General features: G+C 47.7%; 1 protein-coding gene across 1 annotated transcript in view; it reads left to right on the forward strand.

The window, feature by feature from the left end:
* Positions 1–17,177, forward strand: part of AAK1 (AP2 associated kinase 1) — a 55,139-nt gene that overhangs the window by 14,760 nt on the left and 23,202 nt on the right. Inside the window, exons 7-15 of the mRNA XM_009892970.1 lie at positions 497–600; positions 1,580–1,659; positions 3,132–3,286; positions 3,397–3,680; positions 4,883–5,110; positions 8,020–8,249; positions 8,893–9,050; positions 9,444–9,560; positions 11,339–11,434. Coding sequence (XP_009891272.1) covers positions 497–600; positions 1,580–1,659; positions 3,132–3,286; positions 3,397–3,680; positions 4,883–5,110; positions 8,020–8,249; positions 8,893–9,050; positions 9,444–9,560; positions 11,339–11,434 — 1,452 coding nt within the window. The remainder of the gene's footprint in view (positions 1–496; positions 601–1,579; positions 1,660–3,131; positions 3,287–3,396; positions 3,681–4,882; positions 5,111–8,019; positions 8,250–8,892; positions 9,051–9,443; positions 9,561–11,338; positions 11,435–17,177) is intronic.

The following is a 17,177-nucleotide window of genomic DNA, read 5'->3' on the forward strand; positions in this document are numbered from 1 at the left end:
TTATTTTTTATTTTTTCCTAGCCACAATCTTGACTAACACAGAGTTGGATGTGTTTGCAGAGCAGCCTGGTGTTTTCTTTGCTTACGTGGTGGTATATGTGGCTGCCCTGTCTCCCTGCCCCACTGACACACTGGGGTTGGATCGAGCTCTTTTCCTGCGGGTTCACTTGGAAATGCAGAAGTGGAAACCAATGCTGTTCCCTGACCAGACAGGCTGCGTTTCCCCTCCTTGTTCTAGAACCTCTGATCGATAGCAGCTACAAATTGTTCGTAGCTGTACTGGAAAATGTCTCCTAGTCCACCCTGACCGTCTGTCTTGCCCCTTTCTCTCCGAGCCTGATGAGCAGCTCAGCCCCGCTGACCGCCGGCTGGATGCTTGGGAAGAGGCAGGGCGCCCTGTTGGCACCTGGTTATGCCAACTGTAGCCCTGCCACAAATGGCTCATGTCAATCTGTCCGTTCCATTGCTCTGATATTAATGTCCCTGTCTTTTAAAGGGTATATGCTTGAGCCAGACCCTGACAAGAGACCTGATATTTATCAGGTTTCCTACTTCGCATTCAAATTGGCAAAGAAGGAGTGCCCAGTCCAGAACGTCCAGGTGAGTAGCAAAGGGCTGGGCTGATGTCGGGCTTTGTGGGAGGAGACTGGGGGTGGCATTTGCTCAATGCTGAGTATTCTGCTGTATTCTGATGTTCTGCTGTATTCTGGGAGTTGTTCCCCAGTTATGTAATTAGGAGGGTCTTTTTTTTTTCCTTTGGGGTGGGGTCAGGAATCAGGGGTTGGTTTCATACATTGTTTATTTCTGTTTGTCCCCAATTCACCTCCTCACCCGGTTACCACTGTGAGGCCGACCAGGAGATCTTGTGCATGTGAACATGGAAAATTAGGCCATGCTCGTGAAACTGATTTGATTTCCAGGCACATTCATCATAGCGTGTGTAATTTGTGCTGCAGTTGGTTTTAAATGTAGCGGTTTTGTGTCTGCCGTCTGGCTGGGACTAGCCAGCTTTGCATTTGAACTGCATCAGACCTTACACAGCCATCTGCCCCTACTTAGTGTATCTTGATAGATTTCAATTGAAAAATAGAGCTGACAAGTATTTTCTTATGGTGTGACGGACATCTGTGACATGACATTTTATTTTGTTGTTTCCCGGTAAGAGGAAACCTACTTTTTTTTCCCCATGTTCAGGTGGTTATTTATGTTCTTTATGAAAAAGACATGGTTTTGGTACTATCGTGCCTGTATTTTTTATAGCAGTATTAATAAGTATTGCTGCTATTGTCCCCAGGTTGTCTAAAAAATACCTAGGTTGTGCTATGAAGCTTTGTGTTCAGATTCCACATGTAGTAAATGGTCAAAAAGCTGAAGTGTGTTTTTTCCCTGATAAAGACTCTCCCAAACGACTGTCTCCTTATGACATTGACATTGAGCAGTTTGTCCTGTGTCCAGCATGAGGAACAGTTGCTTTGGGGATCCCCCAGTCTCCCCATTTCATTGCGATGCTTTTGAAAAATATTTCTGACTTTGTTTTCTGTCCTTAAAATACAAAATTTGGTGTGTTTGGGATCTGCAGAACTCTCCAATCCCCACTAAACTCCCAGATCCGGTTAAAGCAAGTGAAGCTGCTGCAAAGAAGAGTCAACCAAAGGCCAGGTAACCACATCTGCATTATGCTCTGCCCTCTCCCTTTTTATTGTCTGTTGTCTTTCTGCTGTTTATTAGGAAAGATGTTTGGTATATTTAGCTTGTGGGCTTACATTTACACGTGGAGACAAACACTGCAGTCCTGAGGCTTCTGCTTCAATGACATAAATAACCATTGATCTGAAAGGCAGAAGATGCGGATATTAGGGGAAATTTTTCTGCAGGGGGAGGGCGTGTGACTGGGGCGATACTCAGCATGACTCAACAGCTGGGCTTTTTGTACTGGAGACATTGCGTGACAGCAGCACTTGAAGTTCGTGCGCTACTGAATCTACTGTGTCATCCATCCGGAGGCAGTACCCAGAGTACCTGAGAGCAAAGTCAGGAGAAAGACTGCAGTGGGCCTGGAATTGGCCCAAAGAATGCGAGTCTGCTGAGAAACCGCGTTGGGGACTAGTGCTGTTTGAGTTTCACCCTCAGCAGAAGATGACATGACCCAATAATTACTGTATGAAATTGCTGTGATTTCTGCAAGAGTCCTGTAATTTATTTTGGGGGGGACCACACATACGAAAGCCCAAGCAGTCTCCATCTGAGGAGTCCAATTAGTGGGGAAACCACTGTACTGCTGTGGTTTTTCTCCTCTCCTGCAGCTGCTCGCTCTGCTTATGATACTGTAATGGAGACTTGTAAATTCTGTTGGACAAAACTTGTACCTTACTGTACTGTAAAGTGAGCAGTACGGCAGTGGGCACTCCAAAACCAGCAGTTTTCTTCAGACTCTGAAATAGGGCATCTCTCCTGCTGTCTGTCAGTCCCAGGAGTCTGCTTTGTTTGTTTAAATAATTGAGTGCAGTTACCCTCACGTAAGTAGAACAACTTGATATCTAACAAGCAAATGTACCCACAGAAGGGCAGGGTGGTGTCTCGCTTCTTGGCTCTGTTGCTGTGTGTTTTTGGAGCTCGGTAAATATTGAGCAGAGATCAGAAGAGGTCCAATGACCTGAGTCTGGGGTCGATGTACTAAAGTTAAGGAACTTCTAAAGATGGCAATTTAGACAATTCTGCCCAAAGGTACCAGCTGCTCTTAAGCTAATTTATTATGTCCTTCATCTGTTCATCCAGATCTCTAAGTGGATTTAAACAATATGTTGTAGCAAATATTTGAATGAGTTGAGTGATTTTGACAAGTTCCAGCTGTCCAACAGGAGAACATGCCACAATTGGCAAAGAAGTCAAAATGATAGTGTTGGATTAATTGTTGTGAATGCATCCGTTAAGTTTTACTGTGCTTGTAGTTTTCTGGCAAGAGTTGGGGTGTGTGTCTGGATGCCCACAAGTGTTTCACCTTTATCAGTCACGTACTGCTGAAGTATGGATGAGTTTTTAAACCCTTACTGTGTGTTGCATGCGCCAACTGTCAGGCTATCAAAGACTGCACTCTCACTGCTCTTCCTTTTATTTCTCCTCTTATTTTATAGGCTGACAGATCCCATCCCTACGACAGAAACTTCCATAGCGCCCCGCCAGAGACCTAAAGCAGGACAGACACAACCCAACCCTGGAATTTTACCCATTCAGCCAGCCCTGACGCCTAGGAAGAGACCCACGGCTCAAGCAGCCATTCAGCCACAAGGTGAAACGGTGTTCCCTGTGCGGTGCCTTCCTGCCGGGCGCTGTTGTACTGCAGGGCTGTGGTGCACGTTGGTCTAAGGGATCTGTATTATTATTTTTTCGTCCTACCAGTTGCAGGACCTGCTGCCTTGGGCAGTGCTCAGCCTTCGCTCCCTGCCAGCGGCCCACAGCAAAAAGCAGCACCTCAACAGACCCCGGCACAGCCACAAGCCAAGCAGGTGCCAGCTGCACAGCAGACATCGCAGGCGCAGCCCCAGGTCCCTTCTACTCAGCCACAAGCCACACCTCAGCATCAGCAGCAGCTTTTCTTGAAGCAGCAGCTCCTGCAACAGCAGCAGCAGCAACAGCAACAGGCTGCGTATTTCCAGCAACAGCAAATGATGCAAGCTCAGCAGGTAGGTGTTTGACCGTGTTTGTCGCGTGCTTCCTGTGCTAGAGGCCTGCAAGGCTGTATCGTTGCATTTAGGCCAAGTTCCCTGGTTTTTGGGGCGATAGGTGCGGGTTTTGGGCATTTTCCAATGCGTCTCCAGTTCTCTAGCAAGACTTTGCTACGCAAGGCTGGCGTTTTTAACTGTCGTTGTGGCAGACATTGAGATAGTTTTCACAGAATCACAGAATTTTCAGAGTTGGAAGGGACCTCTAGAGATCATCTAGTCCCACTCCCCTGCTAAAGCAGGATTGCCCGGAGCACGTTACTTAGGACTGCATCCAGGAGGGTTTTGAAAATCTCCAGAGAAGGGGACTCCCCCCCCTCCCTGGGCAGCCTGTGCCAGTGCTCTGTCACCCCAACTGTAAAGAAGTTTTTCCGTGTGTTGGAACGGAACTTCCTCTGTTCCAACTTGTGCCCATTGCCCCTCGTCCTGTCACTGGGAACCACCGGGAAGAGTCTGGCTCCATCCTCCTTCAACCCACCCTTTAGATACTTGTAAGCAATAATAAGGTCTCCCCTCAGCCTTCTCTTCTCCAGTTTTGTCAAGTACAAACATAACATAAGCAGTGCCGGTTAAGATTTTACAGCTCCAAGTGTTTCAGGGTCTTGAGGTCAATGCTCAACTGATGAGCAGAAGGGTACAGTTTCTCTTCTGCTCTTTGTGATACCAGAAGCCTGGTGTGCCTCTTCAATGGTGAGACCCAGGTCTGTGTGTGTGGTAGGCTGCGGTGACAGGGAGGGCTGTGAACGCGTGATGTGTTAGACGGGATGTGTCTAGATGACAGACTTGCATGCTTAACTGAGGTGTTTATACCAGCACAGATCTCTGCTAAAGCATATTTAACAGCGGAAGCAAAGGGACAGTAAATCTTCCTATGCTGGGGAAAGGTTTAGAATTGATAAAAACGGAGAAAGGAGTGAATTTGGGACCATGGGACAGTCTGTGCTGTGGGAGCTCCGTGCAAGCAGGTGTAGCACAGAAAGAATGTAATGTTAGACCAGAAAGCCGTTTTCCACCTCGCCTTTGCAGATGGTCTCCAGGCCATCGCAGCCTGGTGCTGCTTTGCCGCCTGCTGTAACCGTTCCCGTGGCTGGCCCTGAGTTCTGGTGGTGGTACCCCAGTTCCCAACTGCACAGCAAGCAGCTCAACAACTGGTTGTTTCCCAGTTCCCAGTGATGCAGCAAGGAGCTCCAGCACAGCAGCAGCTGATGCAGAACTATTACCAGCAGCAGCAACAGCAGCAGCAGATGATGGCCCAGCAGGCAGCGATGCAGCAGAAGACGGCGGCAGCAGCAGCAGCAGTTCAGCAAAAGCAGCAAACCCCGGCGCCGTCGCAGCCACCGCAGGCCCAGCAAAGTGCAGCCCAGCCAGCGCAGCCGCAGGAGGTAAGAGTGGTAAGAGCCTTGTGGGGAAGGAGTGGGGCGGCAGGATTTGGAGTTGTGGCAAGTGCTCTCCAGGTCCTTTACGCCAGCAGCACCCCGGGGGGGGGTTGGCTTTTCGGACCCACAGAGCCCAGGTGCTCCAGGGCCTGCTGGCCTCGAGTGCTTCATTACTGAGTCGCAGATGTCAGCGCTAACCTTGCTGGCCCGAAGACACGTGCAGTTGTTTGGACTGCTCTTTCCAACGGGTTGCTGTACGCAGGAGTTGTGCTTTGGTTCCATAGAAAGAAGATGAGTAGGTGATGAGTTGAAAGCAGATAAAAAGATACAAGTAGCTGCTTAATGCAGCGTCTCTCTATCCTTCTCTTGTCATGCTGCCTTAGAAGATGTGTGGTCAACTCTTCTAAAACTTATTTGCATTTAATGCATCATGATGGGCACCAGGCAACAGAACTGCTTCATGTTGCTGCTTGTTTGGAAAACTTCCATCTCGTATTCGGGGCTCTGATGCAGAGGAAGGTGCGAGCAGCCTTCCTAGTTGTTTCTGGTGTTGGGATAACTTTTTTTCTTTAATGAATACTATGGGAAGGAAACTCTTCAAAGCACCGTATCTAAAAATAAATAAGTAAATAAATCATCCACTTCACTAATCATCTGAATGTGCATCCAAAATAAATGCTCTTTACTTACTGGAAAATATGGCTGTCTGCAACAGGGAAATAGCCAGCTGTCTGCGGCGTTGAAGGCAGGGCAGCCGTGCCAGAGGGCAGAATCCCCGTTGCCAGAGTGTCGCTGCAGTACCTATGCGAAGAAACTGTGCCTTTTGCTTTCGTTCCTGCACAATCCCATCCGCTCTCGCTTGTTTTTTGGGAATGCAAAGGGATGTCCCTAACTCTAGTTGCGTGCTGGAAAGAAAGCATGTGCAGGCACCAGGGAAGGGGAGGCTGCCCGTTATTTTGCTGTACCAGGTTGCACGTGTGCAAAGCAAACAGTATCTGATAACAAACCACTTCAGGTACGCAATATTTGAGTCCAACTAAGGGTCAGTTTGTGCTTGCTTGTTCGTGAGGTGCTAGTCATTCAGGACATAATTAATCTCTTGAACATGCTTCCTTTGAAGTGGCATCAGGAATTAATTTGACTAATAAACTCCATAAGCCAGTGACCTGAACAGTGCTGGGGAAGCATTGTTTGCTTTACTCTGATGTGTCTCAAGGCTCCGTCATATTCACCCCCTTCGCTTTAATATTAATTTTCAGCACTAAGCTGGTTGTTAGGGTAGGTGACAAGCTTGGAGCTGTTGTGTTCCTGGTCTTGTTATCGATTGCTGAATGACCTGGGGCAAGTCAGTTCATTGAAATTGGTGGGAGATTATCAGTCCACGCAGACAGGTCTTGGATGATGCCCATTATTACCCTGTTCCTTTTAGAGGAGAAATGCCTGAAATGTAGTATTGAAGTGCATCTCTAAAGAGCTTTGCTGTGATTCACTAGCACAAAACCAGTCTTAATTTTATTAAATCAGCTGGACTGAAAATTAGCCTTATCCCCCCAGAAGGCTGATCAGAATGGATGCGTCTGGACACTTTTCTGCCCCTGCAGCAGTCAGGAGAGGAAAAGCAGTCGTTGGCTCATTTAAAAAAGATAGTGAGACATGGTCTCTGCAGAGCAGAGTCTCTGAGCAGAAGATACCAAGCCAGGACCCGTCAAAACATTTTTGCGTTGCAAGACTTCAGCTTAATAGGCTCCGCATTCATTTCTGTGGAGATTTCGGCACTGCCCTTTTATTTCTCAGCACCAAATGTACCGTTCTGCAGTGACCTATATAGCGAGACATAAGGTGGGTGCATCAGAAGCAGTCAGGTCAGCTTGATTCTCAGCCGCAGTGAATTAGCCTGCCTGAAAATGCCAGATGAAAAGCAAGGCAGCTAACCACTTGTTTGCCTTGTCCCACTGTAGTAAGCACCACACTGGGGATGTAACTCTTCTCATTGCTCTCTTGGGTCTTCCCAAGTGTTTCCTCTGTCTTCCTTGGTTGAAAATGGCCTGGGATGGTGCAGGGTGGGGAACAGGGAGCTAATGCCCAGGCAGGGGAGGTGACAGGCACAGCTTTCTGCTCTTTCCATCCTGGTTTTCCTGCTTTAAATCCAACCATGATATCTCACTGACAGACAGATTTTGGAAAAGGAAAAAAAAAACCACCAAAAACAATCACATAATTGGAAGTCATGCTGTTGGTTATCACTACAAAACAGTATTTCAATTATTTATGGGTTTGTGGGTTTAACACAAGACTGAGGTAGTTTCCAAAGGGTTTTTAGCGGGGCTATCTTGGCTTACACCTAAACCAAACATGTTTGTTTTTCTCCTCCAGATTTTAAGGACAAATGTTGCTCCTGTGGTCCTTGCACATCCACCCCCCACCCCCCATACTCCCCAAAAGAAAGCTAAGAAAGCTTATTGCACAAGATTTCTGCAGAAGACCTGTACTCCTTTAGGGATTTGACCCCAATCACACATTATCTGCTGGAGGAAGCGCTGCTCTTCACTTTACCCCCACTCCATGTGTCTGTATGACAAGACTCCTGCACACTATGATCTGGTTTGTTTGTTTGTTTTTTTTTTACCTCTGCCCTGGATCTCAGCCTCTTTACCCATGAGCAAGTTTCTGAGACCAGCTAGCCTTTAATGACAAGCGCTAATAGGGGCTGCGCCATAGAAAGGTGAGAAAGTGTCTGCTCCTGCGTTTGTACTAATCCTGAAATACAGCAAATTCCCCCACTCCCGAGTCTTTTGTTTGCTTGATTTTTCCCCTCCAGACTATCCCCAGTCCGTGACTTGAAGGTCAGGTCCTCCAGCATATAGCTGTTTTTTTCGTCATGATTGTTCACGAGCAACGACGTACCATTTTACTTTCTCTCCTAGATGCAGGCACAAATGAGACAACAGCAAAAACCTCAGACGACTCCCCCCACGGCAGTGCAAGGGCAGAAGCTGGGTTCTCTCACCCCTCCGTCCTCCCCCAAGACACAGCGTGCAGGACACAGGAGGATTCTGAGCGACGTGACCCACAGTGCGGTTTTTGGGGTTCCGGCCAGCAAGTCTACCCAGCTCCTGCAGGCGGCGGCTGCTGAAGCCAGTCTCAACAAGTCCAAGTAGGTGGCTGCTCGCTTGGTGTCACGGGGTACAGAGGGAGGAGGGTGTAGAGGAGGCTCGTCGGCGGTTTCCTAGGCGAAGCTCTGAGAGGAAGGTAGGCAGCAAACTGTGAGGTCAAAATGAGTCTTTGCCTTCCCAAGACCACAGTTTAGGGCTTGGCAGAAAGTTGCTCAAAAAACTCCCCCGCTCCTCCTGAGCGCTTCCGTGCTCCCCAGAAGCTAGGCAAGCAGGGCCTTCCTCCGGATTAGAAAAGCTGGTGTCATTTCAGCTGTTCCACCAGTAGCCCTGGTGTGCGCTTCACGCTTGCTGCTCAGCTTCAGCACGTCCCCAGGAGTCCTTGCTAGGTCACTTTTACAGTGTCTACAGGCAGGAAGCCTCCACGTGGGCAGTGAAGAAAATTGTTTCAAATGCGATGCTTATGATGCTCGGTGTAATCCCTGACACGAGGATGCTCAACCAGGTTGTGAGTAGTACCTACTCACTGACTGGTCTCAGCTTTCTGGGCATGCAAGTACAATAACTTGTGCTGTTTTAAGTAGGAATTAATTGTACAGCAGTAGCTTGGACCAGCTCTTAGTGCTGGCCAGAGGATTTCAGATGGGTTATTAACGACTGTTGTTTGGTTGGGATGATCACATCCAGATCGGCTTCCACCACACCTTCGGGTTCCCCAAGGACCTCACAGCAGAATGTCTATAACCCGCCCGATGTCTCCACGTGGAATCCCTTTGATGATGATAACTTCTCCAAGCTCACAGCTGAGGAGCTGCTGAACAAGGACTTTGCAAAGCTAGGTGACGGTAGGTTCATGGAGATGGTTTGATGTCAGCCTACTCTCAAAACGGAAGATGGCATGGAATGATGATGCTTTCGGTCAGATGCTGCTGGGGTGCTCCCATATTATCATGGTCCTCTGTGCTTGTAAGAGATAAATCCTTCCGGTTTTCCTTCTCGGTCCCTGTCCTCTTTGCTGAGCATTGCAATTAAATGAGCACGATCGTCAAAGGTACTAATTGCTTTTAAAGTGGCCTTGGTCAGTTGGTTGTAGAAGCTACAGTTTAAACTCAGCTTCATCTGCAAGTTATGATTTGCAGGAAGGGGCTTAGGTACACACTGAAATAGAGTCCTAAAAATCTAGGTAAGCGACCTTCGGAATGGAAGTTTTTCCCCTAAATCTACGTCTGGCATTTCAGGGAAAGCTCCAGAAAAGATGGGCAGTTCCACGGAGAACTTGATTCCGGGTTTCCAGCCGGCTTCGTCTGCAGCCCAAGCAGATGCGTTTGGTGGCTCTTCCTTCACTGCTGGATCGGGTGAGTTTGTGAATACATCCTAGAGGGCGATGCCCTGGACAGCACTGCAGAAAAATGGCAACTCTTTGTCATAGCCTCTTTAAAAGGAAGATAAAGCTGATATAAATTGAGCTGAGCCTTGATTCTGAGAGCTGTAGGGAAGGGTTGTTCCTTCAGTAAAGAAGGGAAGGCAGGAACGGTACATGTACCTGTCACAGTTGGGTAGTCGAGACAGGAGGCACCGTCTGTAGGCAGAGGTGAGGCTTTTAGTGAGGGAAGAAACTAAGTGAGCCCCTTAAGTTCACAAGAAAGCTTCTTAACGTGTTGAAGTTCCATGCAGCTCATAATTAGAAGTAACATGTAGCGTGCAATAAGGGAATTGGACTGGGAGATGTAGGTCAGACATGCTGGAGGATATTCCTTGCCTGCAGTTGTTAGGCTGTATGAAGGAGAGGAGGGTAACGTCTCTGCTGTAGAATGAGAACATCAGACAGGAGAGAGCAGGGAAAATCCTCAGAGGAGAGCACAGTCAGTCGCATAATTGACATGTTAAATAGTGAAGGCAAGAAGTTTTGCACTGGGTCCAGAGGTCAGGAGACCTGGCTGGTCTGAGGAGCTTTCCTGCAGAGGCCTCTGCACATGTGACCTTGTCTGGTGTCTCCTTTGGTGCTGGGGTACCAAGGTTTTGCCATGTGCTGAAAAAACTTGGTGAGTGCTGCTGCTTGTTTCTAGTTCCTCAGCATCGGTTCTCACTGAGTGCAGCAGAGACCTGCCAAGCACACTGTTGGAAAACTACTGCCAGGGCCCTAAACGCGAGTAATCCTCTCCCCCGTCTTACACAGCCGTTGTTACTGGTGACAAATGCAACTGTTGGATGCTTCCTCACCAAAGCGCACCAACCCTCGGTGAGAGGAGTCCTGGGAAGAGATTGAAGAATGCTTTGTGGGGCAAGAAGTGACAAATCCATTTACGCTTATTTCTATTTATGAAAAGAGATTTAGAGGAGCTTATAACTGAGCTAGGTATTGTTGGCTCTTACCTGGGAATAAAGGAGTTGAAGTCCATGACGCAAGAGCGCTCTAGGGTGTCGCGTTCTGAGTTTGTCCGGCTGTTCAGTGCCCTGTGAACAGTTTATGATGTTCCATCAGCCTTTGTGGAGTAACGTTGAGTAGCAGCAGCAATGTACCTACCAGATTCAGCTGCAATGTACCTTCTGCAAAGCCTGAGAAGCATCTGTGTGTTCTGGGCTTTCTGGACACTGTAGGGTGTTTGATTCTTTTAGCAGTTGCCTCTAAAACGTGCCACTTGACTCTCCTGTCCTGTGATTCGGCATAGGAAGGTGTCTAGGAAATTCGGTGCTGGCACTGGGCTGGGCGCTTCTAGCCCTTCTCTTTTTCTTTCCCCGTAGCTATGAGCCTGCCTCAGCCTGTCTGATGCAAGACGCTGTATCTTTTATTTCAGACGAAGAGGCCCACCGTGGGGGCTGGCCTGCTGTGCGCCCTCTGTTCAGACATTTCACCTTTTGTGCCGCTGTAAAGCGAGATAATAGTACTTCCCTTTCAAGGAATGTTTTGAGATCTGTGGGTTAAATTGTCTTGGAGAGCTACATGGTAATAGTGGTGGGGTTTTTCTCTTCACTACCAACATAAACTTGTTCTGAGTGTTGATGTGTGTGTTCTTGTCAGGCCCTTGCTTGGGCTCTGTAAGATTGAGCTGTGCCTGTGCTGAGATTTCGCTCGATGCTTTCTGCTTTTCTCTCTTCTCTGTTTCACTCTGCCTTTTCTCTCCCTGGTTACCAGCTGAAAAAACGAAAGACATTCTGAGTCTGGACACTAGCCCTCCTCTTCTGACTGTGCCTGATCCTTTCATTCCTCTCCCGTTATCCGACACGCCAGGTAACTGGAGGGGGGCAAATTCCTGTTGTTTGTTTTGTACTCTTCCAGTTCTATTTCTAGGGACACCTGCAATGGTGCTGGGCACTGACAAGCTTTGCTGAACTCAGCGGTAGCAATGATGCGTAGCGCTTTCTGCTGGGGAATGTCTGCGTGGTGGTGGGAGCAGTGCTGAGCACAACAGCCCTTAGTTTTGGTGGCAGCCCCTGGGGTTGTCAGATTGTTTCTATTGCCAACAGTGTTGGTGTCTTTAAAGGCTCAGTGTTCAAAGCCAAAATAATCACTGGGTAATTACCTGGTCTGACCTAAGCCATTTTCAAATTGGTCTCCAACTTCGAAATTGTAGTTTTTAGTGTTGTTCATATTTCTTTCCCCTAAGAGTCGGTGTTTCTTTGGCTTCCAATGTCTATTGCAAATGCGTGCTCCATGTGAAGCACAAGTTAACATGTAACCTTTTCTGATTTGGCAAAATTATCTGGTGCAGTTGGTAGCTATTTCTGTTTACTTGTGGTACTACTTAAAAGCCTTTCCTGTGTGCACATTTCTGACTGCAACAGCCAACACTTTTTAGCACAAGATTATGTAAGTGCTTAGGAGTTTATTTGCAAATCAGTGGGATTTGGAATATGGGAATATTTTTCTCTTGGAGTTTCTCTAAGCCCTCTGGCAAATGTGTGTGACGGGTCCCTTCTTGTCAGCTAGCTCCAGAGGGCAAGTGCTTCTTACAGCTCTCACCCTTGTCCTCAGCTCAAGCTGTAGATCACTGGTGGTTTGACAGTAGAGAACCCAAGCTTCAAAACGTTGTGCTTGTAAAGATGGCATCTCTCCATGGAAAGTTAAGCAATTTAGGGGAAAAAAAAAAAAAATCTATTTTTTTCCATAACTGTGTGGGACTTTCTTCCTTCTGGTTGATGCTCAAAGAGCACAAGAAATGTGTTTTCGTTCAAAAAGGGGTTTTACTCATGAATGCTGCAGTTCGAAAAAAGAAGCAGAACTTGGAGGCTTTCTCCCCTGGGTGAGCGCTTGCCAGGAGCTGACCTGCCCAGCTATAATTCGAAAAGAACCTACAGAAGGCAGATGACTGCATCTTTTTCCCCCTGCAAATTCTATAGGAAGGGTTGAAGTCTGACTTGAAGTCTGTCGACCCAGGCTGCTATTTAATTCTCTGCCAGCATGCTCAACACATACAGTTGCACACCAAGACGGTTGTTTTGCTTATTGCCTACCGCATTTTGATACAGCACAACCAGAAGAAGCAGCAGTCGCAGCCTTAGTTGCGGGAGATCTGGAATTCTTTATAGTACAGAAACCACTGCAGAGAAATTGCCTTTCAACCCTGCCCTTGGGCGCAAATTAGCGGAGCAGCAGTTGTCTGGAGGTTTTGTGGTGCCAGGTTGTTGGTCCCACAAATCTGTCCCTGACCGGTTGCATATCTTTGCAGGCAGGTGCTAAACCTTCTTTCGCTAATCTCTCTGCCTGTGTCTGTCTGGTCCTGTTGAGTTCAGTGGATCCCCCTCCTTGGGGGCAAAGCGGGGGGCAAGGGCACGCAGGAGGTGTGGCTTTGTTGTCTTTGCAGAAACCTGCAGGAGACCATCTCTGATTTAGGGCTTGGGTGTGTTTTATTTTTTTTACATAAAATTTGAGCCCATGGCTGTTTTCAAGGACAACAGCTATAGACTTATCCTTAGCTTTGAAAACAGAGAGGGGTTGTCTGTGCATGTAAATCCAAACAGAAAAGATAAAAACGCTGGATGCGGACTCTGATTTTTCAATCTGTGTGTCTGTCAGGCAGAACAGAGTCATCTTTGGTTTTCTGTGTCTGCATTACCTGTGCAGAAACTTCCCCACAGCAAGTAGAGAGATCTTGGATGGGAGGGATGTGATGACTTGCATGGGAAAGGTGTTCTTCTAGGTGTGCCCCTCGGGTCAGCAGAGCTGGGATTGACTTTAGTCTCTTCATATATCGGCATCTCCAGTTGCAGGTATCCAAGCTGCCTTCGCTTTGTGCAGAAGCAGCTGAATTTCTTTGAATGCTTGCTAAATATTTGCTTTCTGTTTGGCATATTTTTATTTCTGAGAAAAACCTTGCTGGTGAATCTCATTGCTTTGAAAACATTTTATGTCTGTCTTTTTATAGACTGGAAGCACGCGGAGCCCTTTCAGGAGGAAAAGCGCGAGCCTTTACCTCGTGGTTACAAGAGCGGGGTTGTTTAGGGAGGCTTTCAGTAGAGGCATAAGTGAGGCTTTGATTTGGTATTTTGCCTGTTTGTCATACAGAGCCAGTTTTGTCGGCTCTCTGCGCTCTAAACCTGCAGCAGCTGAGGGTCTGGGCTGAGAGCTCAGCTGCTTTTTTTGCCTGAGCCACAAACTTGCTCCTTGTGCTGGCACCTGAGGGTGCAGGTGGCATCACTTGAATGTTGACTGGAGACCTCCTTGAGCTTTCCCACCTTTTCTCTGTATGCTCAGAAGGGCAGATGAACCTTTCCATCACAGATTCCTGAGAAATGAGGAAATGATGCTTAACAGATGACAAATAGCCATAGGGTGCGTCCCCAGACAGCCTAAATATGTTCAAATGGAGGATCCTGCTGCCGTGGAGCTACAGCCAATAGATGTGGCTTTAAGTACGACTGCTGGCTTGTAGGATTAGTGAGATCATAGAATTGTAGAATGGTTTAGGTTGGAAGGGACCTTGAAGATCATCTGGTTCCAGCCCCCCTGCCCTGGGCAGGGCCACCTCCCCCCAGCCCAGGTTGCCCCAAGCCCCGTCCAACCTGGCCTTGAACACCTCCAGGGATGGGGCAGCCACAGCTTCTCGGGGCAACCTGCCCCAGGGGATCACCACCCTTAAAGTGAAAAATTTCTTCCTGATATTTAATCTAAATCTCCCCTCTTCCACTTTAAAGCCATTCCCCCTCGTCCTATCACTCCATGCCCTTGTCAAAAGTCCCTCCCCAGCTCTCCTGGAGCCCCTTTAGGGACTGGAAGGCCGCAATAAGATCTTCCCGGAGCCTTCTCTTCTCCAGGTCGAACAGCCCCAACTCTCTGCTTGTCCTTACAGGAGAGGTGCTCCAGCCCTCAGATCATCTTCATGGCCTCCTCTGTCCCGCTCCAACAGGTCCATGTCCTTCTTACGTTGGGGGCTCCAGAGCTGGATGCAGTACTCCAGGTGGGGTCTCACGAGAGTGGAGTAGAGGGGCAGAATCCCCTCCCTAGCCCTGCTGGCCACACTTCTTCTGATGCAGCCCAGGATATGGTACAGATTTGGTTCTGTGTAGTCATTGAAATGCGTACGGTAAAGACAAACCTTGGGCAGCAAATTCGAGCAGGCTGTCCTGTTTGCTTGGATCATGGTGCTGGAGATGCCTAATATCGTAGAGGAGGTTGTCTTTCGTTTGTTGTGGGTAATGAGCTTCTCAGTAAGTGCTTCTAGAGAAGAGGTAACATAGCGCCCTATAGAAGGCAGAAATACCAGCTCTGGACAATAATCAAGTGGAAGTAGAACGGTTTTCAGTATATTCCTCCTTCTCCGATGTGTAATGGCTGCAATTCTTAATGGAATTGTAACTAGTAAGAAGAGCTGGCAAGAGGGATGTAAAAATATGGCAAAACATCTGTTAAAATAAGGGAGAATTAAATATTCATACTGAAAACATTTTTCCTTGTGCATGTGTAGGAAAGTGAGCCAATTCCTTCTTAATAAGCTTATTGCAGGCTTCACTGCTGATTAATCACAATGGAGTATTTGATCAGAATAGTAATTTTTGTGCTACGTGTGGCTCCTTAATGCCCAGCAGTATGAATTTAGCTCATACGAGCATGGGAGGCTAAATGTTGCACAGGGTATTCTGGAGACCTGAAATTAAACTGAGTTATGAAGCTTCAAGGCAAATCATTCCCTTTGTCATGGAGGCTTTGCTCTGTGAATAGTCCCAAGTCTGGAGTTTTCATGCCCGTTACGTACAGTAGGTTTTGTTTCTTTTGACTTCACTTCTGTTGGCATGAATGGACTTTGGACTCCATCCTCAAAACCTGCTTTGCAGAAGTATTTAATGGGAGGTTTGACCCAGAGCATGTGAATACTTCTGCTTTTGCCCAAGTCCCTTATTAACCACTGAATTAGAAATGCGTAAGTGCTCTCTTGGTGCAGTTACCCGCACTCTTCAGACATCTGTTAATATCAGCAAAAGTTTTAGATGTATCCTCTTTACTCCAGAGACATCTGCTCAGGTCAACAAGTTTGTAAGTGAAGGGTGGACCCAGTGAAATGTCCTCTGAGATACTGCCAAAAATATTCCTTTCCCATTATTTGAGGGCTGGTGGGTTTTTTTGGGGGTGTGGGAGGGGGTTGTCTCCTTGCTCCTGTTCCGGATAAATGTTCTTCTCTCAGGTACCCGGTGCTGTCAGCAGTCCTGGCTTATTCTATCCGCTCTGCAGAAGAGGAGAGAGATGAGCTGGTGGGTGTGGGTCCTTGGCAGCAGAGCGAGCGAGGAGAAGTTGTTGAGCAGCAGCGCTGAGGTGCGAGAGCTGAGAAGGAGAAGCTCTGCTCTTCTCTGTGACTGGAGGGAGGACAAACTCCCCCGTGCCGCGGATTGCACCGCACTGGTTCATGTGCCGGCTGAGCCTGTGTGCGCGGGGCGGTGGTGCTGGTGGCCTCTCCGCATCTGTACTGAGTACAATGCTCTCTTTGCACGATGAGTCAATCTTTTCTACCCCCTTTCAAAAGAGAATGGATCGTTCTTTTTGAATTTACACAACCATTTACTCCCTGCAATAATTCAGCATCTTCGCTGCAGCTGAGAGACAAATGTGTCTTTAGTGGAGTTAGTTATTTGTTTGAAGAACAGCAACACCAAGCGGCCTCTGCGACATTGTCTTGGCCATAACGGAAAGTGAGATAAGAGCGATTCCATGGCCGGCACAGCTAAGTAAACATGCAGATGTAGCTGGGGAAGGAAACACAGGCCAGGAAAGCAAAGCACGCCTGTGCCATCTGGGCACAGGCTGGATTCTCATTGATGATGAAAAGGCAAACAGCGTTGCTTATTAAAGAGTCATTGTCACGGTGAGGTTCTCTGAAGCTTTTAAAGAGCCCTTCAGGGGTTATTTTTGCCAATTTCCTTCAAATACTCGTGGACCTGTGTGTTTTTACGTTGGCCCGGGAGGGTTCCTATCGGGGCTAAGGAAGTAGATATCTTGCAGTGCAATTTCAGAACAAAGTGTGTCCACACCCTTGGCCTGTTTCTAGAGCTATCAAAAACATGTGGTCCTGATGACTGCTCCTGCTCAAAACATAACTGGCTTCAAAAAGAGGAGTTTTAAGCAAAACTGGATTTTTCTCACTGTGTTCTCATGCGTGGCCTTCAGGACGTGGGGTTCCGGGCTTTCTCTGCAGGGCGCGAAAGCAGCCTCGCGAGCTGGAGGTGGGTTTCAGGCTATCGCAACGTTTGGAGAACTGGAAAGGGGAAAGAACGGTGAAGTGTTGAGATCAGATTGCTGAAGCTGGCAGTTTCTAGCACCTGGAGACATGAGCTAGGACTCAAATCCTTGACACCCCTGTCAAAACACACCAGTTCAGCTGCTTTAGCGGGGCCGCTATTGCTAATGTAGGAGGGCTCTTTTATATTTTGGCACAAAGCGCTTGCTGAAATGTTTCTAATCAGCATAATTCTCTCTACCCCAGGCCCATAAATTCAGAGAAGATAACCTATGCCCACCTATGTCAGGGTGTTTATAACAACCGTAA

The sequence above is a fragment of the Charadrius vociferus genome, unplaced genomic scaffold (genome assembly GCF_000708025.1).
Source record: "Charadrius vociferus isolate BGI_N301 unplaced genomic scaffold, ASM70802v2 scaffold1339, whole genome shotgun sequence".
NCBI classification, from domain to species: Eukaryota; Metazoa; Chordata; class Aves; order Charadriiformes; family Charadriidae; genus Charadrius; species Charadrius vociferus.